The sequence below is a fragment of the Pteropus vampyrus genome, unplaced genomic scaffold (assembly GCF_000151845.1).
Source record: "Pteropus vampyrus isolate Shadow unplaced genomic scaffold, Pvam_2.0 Scaffold90, whole genome shotgun sequence".
Classification (NCBI taxonomy): domain Eukaryota; kingdom Metazoa; phylum Chordata; class Mammalia; order Chiroptera; family Pteropodidae; genus Pteropus; species Pteropus vampyrus.
In genome coordinates, this window is record NW_011888871.1 from 3,537,195 (window position 1) to 3,548,662 (window position 11,468).

The 11,468-nt window shown below is 46.8% G+C and overlaps 1 protein-coding gene across 1 annotated transcript in view; it reads right to left on the reverse strand.

Annotated features, from left to right (window-relative positions):
- Positions 1-1,141: 1,141 nt before the first annotated feature.
- Positions 1,142-11,468, reverse strand: part of SIMC1 (SUMO interacting motifs containing 1) — a 31,733-nt gene continuing 21,406 nt past the window's right edge. The window contains exons 8-10 of the mRNA XM_023532779.1: positions 6,956-7,112; positions 6,742-6,826; positions 1,142-1,648 (exon numbers count right to left, since the gene is read on the reverse strand). Coding sequence (XP_023388547.1) covers positions 1,347-1,648; positions 6,742-6,826; positions 6,956-7,112 — 544 coding nt within the window. The 3' untranslated portion in view covers positions 1,142-1,346. The remainder of the gene's footprint in view (positions 1,649-6,741; positions 6,827-6,955; positions 7,113-11,468) is intronic.

Sequence of the window (11,468 nt, forward strand, 5' to 3'; positions counted from 1 at the left end):
GGCCAGGCCTCAGCCCTCTGGGCTGTGCTGCTGTGCGCTCCGCCCCGTCAGCCCGGGGACCTGCCGTCTGTTTGCGATCGGGCACACGCAGAAGCCGGCCGCGGCGGGGACCCTCTTCCTGCTCCCAGGCCGGGCCGGTCCTCCCTGCGGGGCCTGAGCAAACGCAGGTCCCACACGTCCTTGTAGCACTTGAAAGTGAGATCAATTTAACTCCAATTTGGTTGAAAACTTGCTAAGGGAGAAAATTCAGCCTGCTGGTGTGGTATAGGTAAAGGGACGTGAAGCTTTTTTAAAGGAAGGAAGGTGGGAACGACACATAGATGCTAGTCTTGAGGTTCGTGTGAGACCCGTGTCACCCGGTTCCGATTTCCTGGTTAGGGGCCAGGACCGGAGAGGTGGGCGAACGAGAAAAACTTCGGCTCGCAGTCACTTCCCCAGCCGGGCCTCGTCCTGCATGGGCACGGGGCTCCTGAGGGGACCAGCCTGGGAAAGCACCATTCCCGTCTCCCCGTGTCTGTTGTCGGTCACTGTCCTGAACGCGCTCTCAAATCCTGGCGGATTCTGCTTTGGACAGAAGCACATCCACAGCAGGAGCTGAGCTGGCCTTCAGTAGCGAGGCCCCGCAGTCTCAAATGATCAGACAGTTAGTTTATTTGTCTTCTGTTAGGCTTGCACTCTACTCGTTTTGACAATAAAAGTCCGTACTGCTTTCCAGGGTGGACGGCTGTTTTTTTCGCACTGTTAAGAGAAGTCACTCCTTTCTGCCCACTCACAGTCATGGAGCCTGAGCGCTGAGCTTGGTGTTTTGAAAAACCATTGCCTCTTTATTATATCCTTTTAATATCGTATTTTTTTGTAACACACTCATCTCTTTGTTCCTGATCTCCCCTCCTCCCCCATTACATTAGATCTTAATACACTGGCCACAGAGCCAAGTTCATGGGCAGTATAACAGGTCTTACATCGATGTTTGTGTTCCAAGGGAGAAGTGAATATGTCTCTCTCTTTTGAAACAGGTCGTCAGTACCTTGAGTAACAACATTGATGTCTAGAATTTGTTCAGCAGAGGGATTCTTTTTCACATCTTGAATGGAAATGTTAAACGTATAAGTGCATGTAGTGTTACCTGTTTCAAAAAAAGTATAGATAAATAATTTATTAAAAAATATATACACCTCGTATATACTTAAGCCATATTTGAGAATAGGCTAGAACAGGATTATAAAAAAAGAGATATTTACTAAAAAGAAAGTTGTTATAACCTACAGATAAATAAGACAGGTTTGGTCCTATAAAATTTCTACTTTTTTTTACTTTTAGAACTTCCAAGTAGTTGCAGGCGGAGTTCAGGAGGTATTCTTGGTGTTGAGGGCGTAGAAGGACCTCAGGGGCTGCTTCAGGTCCTGGGGGGAGGGCTCTGCGTCGGGGTTCAAGTCCGCGGCATAGAAGAGCAGGAGCTTCAGCAAGTGCACCTTGTCTTGGAGCTGGGGGACGAGGGGCTCCCCCAGCATCTGGACCAGGCGGCCGCGGAAGGCCTCTATCTGCTGCTCCACGTCTAGCACCGTGATGTCGTCGCCTTGCTGGGGCTTGGGCTTAATCCTTTTGATTATTAAGTCTTTTCGATCGATCACGGAGCTCCGTAAGTGCTCTGCAAGAAGGAAAGAGTCGGTTGACTTTCTCATTTAAGACGATGAAGTCCCATTTTGGTGGGAAGGGTCTGGGCAAAGACTTGATTACGGGGATACAGGGCAAAGGCCACGCGAGGACCTGTGGTCATTCTGTGTTCAAAAGGTCCATTGTTGTTGGTTCTCTGTGGTCCTCAAGTTTTTCGTATTAAAACAAATTTATATTATGTTTTAGTTTTTTCCTTTGTTGACTTAAATAGTGAATCTATATTAAACAATGAAACTATTTTAAATTAACCACTTGAAAAATATTCATGTGAATTTTGGATATCTTCAGGGAGATTAATCCTAAGTATGGAAGAATTGCAAAGAAATATTGAACTTTTACTTAGTAAGTTTGTGGGTTTTGGTTTATTGTAGTAATTCTGTTTTAAAGGAACCATTGGGTATGTGTGATAGGATAGAACAAATGAGTAATTATATTTGTGTTCAGAAAAAGTGTTCTTATTATGGGAGAAGAGATTCAGTTATGGAATAGGAGGAGAGGAAAAATTCTGTGGGAGCGGAAACAGGTATCAGTATTAACTCATACACTTTTTAAATTATATGATTTGCTAGCTCTTGTCAGAAAGGGCCTAGAAGCAGACACCCCAGTAGCAATCAGCATACTTAACACCCAGATCTTGGTTTCTTATACTATTCTCTACTCCCCACTGAGAAATGAGAAATTTTGGGGAGAAAAAGCTGATTCCAGGACCGTGGTAAGGAAATTACAAGGTGAACCTAGAACACCTTTACATGGAAGTAAGGGAATGCTTAAAAACAGGGGGCGTGTCACAAAAAGAAGCCAGCTTGAAGGGGACTCCTGTTGGCCATTTTTGGGACAATGTGATCGTAAATGACAAAAAACGGATTATAATATCGAATTTTAAAAAGCCCTGAGTCCACAGTTAAAAACAAAGGAGAGGGAGAAGGGAAGGGCCTTTTTCCAGAAGGCCAGTTAAGTGTAGAAGGAACGTATAACTAAAGCAACCAACCACCTTTCAATCTAATATAATGATTGATTTGGGTGGGAACCATCATTGGTTGTTCCTTCTTTGGTTGAAGGGTTGAACAGGATATTCAGTCTCAAAAGTTTTACCCTCGGAATACTTGACACTACCTTAACCAAGTGATCAAACTCAGTGTCACCAGTCATGGGACGTCATGCGCCAGGGGAGAAGGGTACATCTTCATCTATTCAGTGTCTTTGCCAGTAGGATTCACATGAATCTGATCATGAGGAAATAATTAGACAACCCCAATTATGGGACTATGACTTATAAATTCTACGACTTATTTGGCTCGGGCTCTTCCAAAATGTCTGTGTTAGGAAAGACAAAGGCTAGGAACCGTGTTAGATCAAAGGAGACCAAAGAGTTGACAGCCACCATCACCATCGTCATCGCCATCATACATGGCACATCATCACCATGCTACATCATCACCATCGCTGTTGGACTCCCCACCCTAGGAAGTCACACCGAGCTCTTTTCTCTGCAGATCCTTTTCTCCATTTATCTGCATATCGGTAATGGAGGCACCCTGGGAGTCATCCTTCAGGCTCGGTCACCCAGGTCCTGTCAAATCGATCTTCATAGCTCTGTTCCTTCCCTGCCATCCCACCCACACCCTTGGCACCAAACTATCTGCCCCGCATCGGGGAGAGCAACCTGACTGACTTAAAACCACTTCGATGGCTTTTCTTCACTCTTGGCATCAAGCTGAAATCCCTTAACCTGGCCCAGAGGCCCCTTGCGCCCCATCCTGTCTCTTCTTCTAGCCTTATCTCTGGCTGTTCTTCCCTCGCTCACTACGTCCCAGTCCTGCTAGCTCGTTCTACGTTCCTCGGACTCACTAAGCAACTTCCTGCCTCAGGGACCTTGACCCTGCTGTGTTTTCTTTCTGGAAAACTGCCCTCCTATTCGCTGGGCTAACACCGGAGCTTCATGTTTCAGCTGAAGGACCACTTCTTCGGAAGGCCTTCCCAGGTCCCGCCAGGAATAGATTAGGTCTTGCTACTTTGTGCACTTGTGCTTCCCTTTATAACATTTAACTGTGACTATGGTACCTGTGGGATTCTTTAAGGGCCATCCCTTTACTCGGCAGTAAGCCCCAGAAGGGAAGGGGCGGCGTGGGGCTTACTGATGCCCAGCGAGCCAGGCGGAGAGGCAGGCAGTCAGTAAATATCAGTTGCCTGGGTGAACGTGTGCAGTTAGCTGACCTTACGAGCACCTGCTTTTCTCCCCTCTGTGGACTGGGCTCTTTGCGGAAAGGCCGTGGACTGTGACTCTCCTAGGAGCACACCGATGCTGGGCTTCCGTGGGCCCCCCTGGCTAAGAGGTCCAGCAGAGTGGAATTCAAGAGAGGCATGCATTTTGTTCACTTACAAAGTATTACGTTTATGTCCCTAGAATTCATAGTTTCAAAATATGAGGTTCCGACTATTCACAAGTATCAGGAAACCTGGCGCATAGCAATTTATAATTTTGCTCAGGCTCCAACTTGAGCTGCACCGCTGTGAAGCTGGGGTCGGGGGTTGCTTCTCGCAGCCGGAGAATGGGAGCTCAACAGCTGGCCCAGCATCCACGCCTCGGTGGCACCGCTCTGCCATCAGTGGAAACATTTGTAAAATGTGGAGGTTTGGGATCCACTTCTCCCCAAGGTCAAGCGTCTCAACGGAAGTGACTTAACCATGTACAGAGTTGAGAAATGGAAATCCCGTAGACGCTCACCCAGCGACCCCACAGAAAAGCCATTCCGCCTAGTGCGTTTTCACCGCACGGACTCCGGCGACAGACCGATGTCCAAGTCCTGGCTCTGCGTTTACTCTTCTCTCGGCCTTTATTTTCCCATCTGTAAAAGGGGGTGATACCTTCCCAAGGTCGGGGGTTGACAGAAGCCAGTGTATGTGAATTCACCCAGCCTTTCTTCTCTCCCAACATGCAACAAGGCTGAACTGCTTCCCTTCCCCCCCACCCTTGGAGCTGCACAGTGCAGGCTGACCTCAGTGACTTCAGCAACGTCCTCAGACCACCAGAAGAGGCAGAGTCCTCACTGTCAAATACCCACTGACGGGAACACGGAGGGCCATTTCAGGCCACCGCAGCTGTGTCTTTTGTAGGACACTGTAGGAAACTGTTTCGGAGTACAGTGTTCTTTGTAGGACACTGTTTTTAAACCACTGGTTCTAAATATTTTTGTCTCCTTCTTAACTCTTGGTCTCTAAAGAAGCTGGAGAGGATGTCAAGGATAAAACAGCAGTGGAACACAGCCCCTTTACTCAATGTGCTGGTCTGAGGCCTTCCTCACCCTTATTCCGAGCATAAGGATATTCTGAAAGAAAACCAATCCCGTGTCCATGCTAATTAAGCCCCTATTGCCCTTGATCCCAGTGTAGTCCCTGGGAAGCAAAACGAATGAATAGCAAGTGTTAAACGTGAACTTGAAACCAAACCAAGCTGCTTTAACATTAAACATTCTGCTAGATCGCCAAAAGAAACGATGATGTAAACCTCAGTGGGGCCGCGGACACACGGAATTTACCCCTGGGGCTTTGTTCTAAGAAGGACAGGTTCTGTGGACAGTGCTCAAACCGCACAGACTACACAACCACGTGTCGTGGCCTTGATGGTGCACGTCGTTAAGTTTTAGTGACAAGAGCCTGAAGCACAGTCTCCTCGCGGCCTCCTCCCGGCCGGGCAGAGGTCCGCTCCTGCTGACCTCTACTTATAACCATTTGCAGTCGGCCTTGGCAGGTTAAACATTACTGTCTCCGCTCGACAGAAGTAAGAAACAGGTCAAGAGACGTGAGGTTAGCTGGCCAACACAGAGGCAGAGCTGGGACGAGGACTTAAACCCTGGCTTCTAAAGTGCAGTGCTTTGTTCCCATGTCTACAGCAGCTTCCTCAGCTCCAGGCCCGCGGGTATAAGCACAGTCTTACCTTCCCAAGTGCCGTTACTGACCTAAATCTGCCGCGACAAGGTCACGGCCGATAAATTTTACATACATACTGTTCCCCTTTCCTGCCTGAGAATGAACTGCAGACACTCTGCCTCTCTGCCCCACCAGTGATTCAGTATGGACTTCCCAGGATCCAGAACATTTACTTCCATAATTATCAAAAATTAGAAATTTACTATTAACACAATTCTATTTCATCTATTTAAATCTCACCAATCATCCTAGTAATGTACTTTGTAGCTTCTTTCTGTTCAACATCCCATCTAGGCTCGTGTTTTGCATTTAGTATTCATGTGCTTTAGATTCTTTCTAACGGGGACTAGTTCCTCCGTCGTCCTTCGTTTTTAAGAAATGGGCACTTTTGAAGAGTACAGGCCAGTTATTCCACAAAAGGTCCCTCAAAACGGGTTTGTCTGACCTTTCTGGTGATTAGATTTAGGTCTGGATTTCTGGCAAGAACAGTGCGGGCCTCATGTCAACAGGAATGTGCTTTCTCGCCTCTAAAGTTACCGTCTTTCCTCCTGTAATTAACAAGCACATCGGTTTTCCCAGGGCCCTCATTAATCCTTGGCCAGAAAACCATTCCCACTTGAAGCAGCTCCTGCACCATTATCCTCATGAGTAGCTGTCTCCTGGGTGTTCAGGAGCCTGACGGTCCCCAGCTTCGCCTGTGATTTGAGCAGAGCCGCTGACAGACGTTAGGCTACCTTACACCTGTTGCAAACACTCCCGCCTTGCCACAGATTTGCTCTGTATTTGCGCCACACAGACGGATGTTGACAATGTCTGTAGTCAGTGCGTAACCGACCCAACAAAGACATCGTGGTGATGGGCCAGGCCGGCAGTGACCACGTCTCACGTCGCGAGGACTCCTGCCCACCAACACGGCCTAATACTTGGGAGGGCCACCGTGTTACCCGCCGTAACAAGCGTCTGCGAATTCTTCTATCTCATAGCAGCGGCTCCAGCTACGTCATTCCTCGTCCCTTCTAGGTACAGCCAAGGAACGATGTTTTGCGTAGGCTAACGAACGAGAACCCTCTGTACCTTTAATTCACAGTGACACCTGCTGTCAGATCCCCACACCTCTCACTTGTACTCGGCGCTCCTTACCTCTTAAGACATGCTGATAACTGGATAACAGAAACTGCAGGTGCTCGACGAGCTCATCCCACGTCTGCCACTGCGTTTTATCCGACTGCGGAGACAGAGAAAGCACTCGGTGATAAATGCCTTCCTCGCCTGAATGTCTCGTACAGTTTTTGAGTCACTTTTCCGTTAGGCTCAGGGATCAGGAGAAAGGTGTTCGAGGCAGGGACACGTGTACCTGACACTTGAGCAGTGACGTGGAATTATTCAGAAAATACAGGGCCTGGGCCAGAGACAAGGGCAGGCGGGTGGGCGTCTCGCAGCTGTGGAGGAAGATGATCTCCAGCACTTTGCAGCGCAGAAGGTGGCTCTCCATGGTAGTGAAGAACATCTCCCTACGTGGGGAAGAGGGAAGAGGAGCTAACCATTACTGCCGTTATTTCAGGGAGCATATACCACAATTCCCCCCGAACGCTCCAACGTTTGCCCGAAAATAGAGGCGGCCGAGAAGGAATGTGGTGGATGCCTAAGAAATCATGAGGCTTGTGGACGAGGCAGAAACAGATTTGTTTATGAATTAACGACTCCCGGGCGGGGGAGTCTTTGACATTTGGAAAAGACGTGTTTAGGACACATTAAAAAGAATCACTTTATATCGTGACTAAGAGAATTACTACTGAGAATAAACGTTTCCGATGTCCGCAATGTGCTAGATGCTGTTTGGCACAGCAGAGAGTATCAGGATAAATAACAGAGTGCTGAGCTCAAAAAGGCGACAGTTGAACAGGGCCGAGAGGTACCCAGCTGGAACCTAAATACAGCGCAGGGCCAGTGTCCCCATATGCGGGGTGCCGTGGTGCTCTAGCGATACAAGAAGACAACACATTTGGCCAGGGGACTGGAAGTGGCCCTTTTACGAAGGAGCAGGCACCGGTGGCAGGGGTCAAGGAGGATTAAAGAAGGCCCAAGGCAGGAGGCATTTCAACAGAGGGAAAAACGGGTTAAAAACAAAGACATAAAAAATACACAGGTATGGCATTGCAGAGTCTTAAATTCAAGTCTAGGACTTGAGACTCCCTGTGGGACTCTTGCCCTGGACTTTGTCACTCCAGCGGTGCAGGGCTTGACCAGCAAGGGCGGGCTGGAGCCTATGCAGAGGCTCAGAGCAGGGGAGCCAGCTGTGCTCCAGGAAGGTGAAGCCGCTCACCGGGCTCCCCAAACCAGAAGCAACCCACCAGGGACCTCAGACACACGGACGCCCCTCTGAGCTGTCCAAAGCTTTCTGCCTGAGGGCTGGTTTGGCAGCCCCTGCCAGTCTGCTACTCACGGCAGTCCTGGGAGCAGACAGCTCGAGGGCAGATAAGGAGATGGCAGCAGAGGGACAGCAGGACTGGCCTGTGCCTGGTCAACCGCAGCGGAGCTGGCCCCACACCCGCCACACCCCGCCCCTTTGTGGTTTTGCAACAACTGGAAAAATAGGGGCCTCTTCGTGCCACTGTTACTTATAAAAATGAGAAATAACAAACGATCCATTTTTTTTTAGCCATTTCCCTTTGTTTTTCCATCAGGCACATATATAATTTGTATAAAAGCAAAGTTTAAAAAGCAGAATGAATATTTTTTAAACTTTGCTTCTTATTACTCAAATTTTTTTAAAAGTATAAAATTTGTGAAAATCCATTTGATCTCTTTAATGTTTGAAAAACCATTTTCTATATCCTCTCTGACAAATTTTCTTCTTTAATGCAAAGAATTCCAAGTGATTACAGTCACAAGATACCCCCTAATTCTTTCAAGGTCTAATTTCTGCTCTGTATTTGGCCTGTTACTCTCACGGGGCAGTTTTCCTGTTCAATAACTTTTTATTTCAAAACTGTATTTTCTAATTTTTATTCCAGGGCCTGCATTTGTCCTCATTTGATACTTCACAGATGGCAAACTCAGAGATATATAGAGGACAAGAAAGTGATTTGTAGTGGACATAGTAGGACGTGGAGGTACAATTATCTCTAGCAATTCAAATTCGAAATTAAAAAACAAGACGCGGAAGAAGGCCAACATCCAGATTCAGCCTTAACAGAGTAGCTAGTGTTCAATTTCCCCTCCTGTTATAAACAATTATAAAACTGGACGAAATACATGAAAGAACTATTTTCAGGCATTGGACTAGCTGCTATAAAAGACTTGTTCTTGAGAGAAGGGAAAGAAAGGTGAATTTTTACTTTTACCCCAGATTTCTTTTTATTTATATATTTATTATTATTATTTATGCCTACAGCAGCTGGTCTTCCTAGGTGGTCTCCCATCCAAGTAATAACCATGCCCGACTCTGTTTAGCTTCCAAGATCAGACATAGGGCTTGTTCTGGGTTGCATGGCCATAGACCATGGACCGTGGCTCCACTGGGACGTGAACCCAGGACCTTCTGTGTGTAAAGCAGACATGCTAACCGCTACACTACGTCCCCCCGATTTCTTGCTGGTGGCATTTTCGAACTAAGCCAGAGGACAGTGTGGGTCCCAAACAGAAAGCAGTGGACTTGCTGGACAGAGTAAACAGAGATTGGAGTTCAGGATGGCTGAGGTGCAATTTGTGTCAGAGAAGAGGGAGCTCTAGAAATGTAAGTAAGGGGCCCCCTTGGTCCAGGTGCAGGGAGAAGCTCCAAAAGTCAGAACAGCTACTGGTGGGCTGTGAGCTGAGCGGGATTCTGGAGCTCTCCCAGTGCTAAGACCTTGGGGCTTCGATGAGCCAGAGTGAAGGGGTCTCACTAAACACCTGGGCCGTCAGCTGAGACCCCAGAAGGACTAAGCCTCAAGACTCCAGCCCTTACAAACCCTAGAAACAAGCTTTGATAGGAGAAAGCTAATCTGCCAGCAAATCAAATGCCTGCCAGAATAAAGGAAGACAGCAAATTTCAGACTCTCAACAATGCATCACTCGCAATGTCCAGCACACAATAAAAAATGATTAGATAAGAGAAAACGCAAGAAAATGTGATCCATAACCAGGAGCAAAATGCCAGAAAAACAGACTAAGAGGTGATACAGGTGTTGGAATTATTAGACAAGGACTTTAGGACAGCTACTATAAATATGTTCGAGGTTAAAAAACCAACCAACCAACAAACGAACCAACCAAGGTGTCTGTAATGAGTGACTAGATGGGGACTATCGGGGAAGAGAAATGGAAACTATAATGGACCACATGGGAAGTCTAGCAGAGGCTGGCCGGAATGCAGAGGAACCACCTCGGTCACACACTGCTGGTGGGAACGTAAAATGGTACAGACAGTCAGGAAAACAATTTGGCAATTTCTTCAAAAAACTAAGCAGGTAACTACTGTATGATGCAAAGATTGTACTCTTTGGTATTTATTCCAGAGAAATGACTAACGGCCACATGAAAGTTTGTACGTGAATGTTCAGAGCAGCTTAATTCACAAAAGTCCCAAACTGGAAACAACACAGATCTCCTTCAATGAGTAAATGGTTAAAAAAAAAAAAAATCCACAGTACACACACACCACGTAATACTATTCAGCAAAAAAAAAAAAAAAAAAAAAGGGAATGAACTACTGATACACACAATAAGCTGATTGGCTCTCCAGAGAATTATGCCGAGTGAAAACAGCCAATCCCAGAGGCTTCCGCACTGTATGACTCCATTTATACGAAATTCTTGAAATGACAAAATTATAAAAATGGAGATCGGATTGGTTAGTGGAAGGCCTTTAAGCTGGCTCCGGTGTCTTCTGACATGTTTGGAGCCTTCTTTGAACATTTCTCACTTCTGGGCACAAGACGTTCCGGGCTCATCTTGCATACTTTTCCCTACCTCAGCTCCAGAATCTGCCATTTCTTCACAGAACTCTGGGTCCTGTTAGCGTAAACCAGTATTTAAAAACGAAGATCTGAGTGCTAGGTATGCACACTACTACGAAGGTGTAATCGTTTCTGTGCTCCCGGTGGCCAGAGGTAGGAATGCGTGCGCGTGCGCGCACACACGTGTATATACGGTACATGTAAAGCACCCTCACATCTACATTTATTTATTCCTATCTCTATCTCAATTAGAGACCACGGTTCATGTTGACACCTCCGACTCCAATCCGGCACCACAGGGCTCCTTCTGCACTTTCCCCTTTTCACGCGTGTAACTCTCTCCTCTGACAGCGAGGAACGTGGCTCTTGTTATCCACAACATATTTACTTATTTAATCCTAGAATACACGTAAGGTCGTCTTTGAATTGTTAACTCAGACTTCCGTGAAAAGACAGCTGCTGACTAGAGTTCCATATTTATTTACAGTTCATTCTGTCGTTAGCCCGAGGGCATTTAGTCCAGATATTATGTTTTAAATTACTTGGACAGATTGGTGGTTGCCAGGGGTTGGGGAAGATGGATGGTTGTGGCCCAAAAAATTAGCACGAGGGATTGGGGTGGCGATGGAGCAGTTCTGGATATCTTGACTGTGCTGGTGGTTACGTGAATCTACGCAGGTGACGAAGCTGCACAGAACTCCACACAGACGAACACATGGAAATGGGTTGAAATCTGACTACGGTCTGTGGAGGGCACCAGTGTGAGTTTCCTGTTTGCGATGTCGTATACAGTTAACAACATGTCATCGCTGAGGGGAATATAAAACCTCTCTGCTAGTTTCTGTAAATTCCTGTGAATCTATAACTATTTAAAAAGTTAAAAAAAAAAAGTTTACTCGGGCTTGTCCTGCACCTCCCCGCTACCCTCCA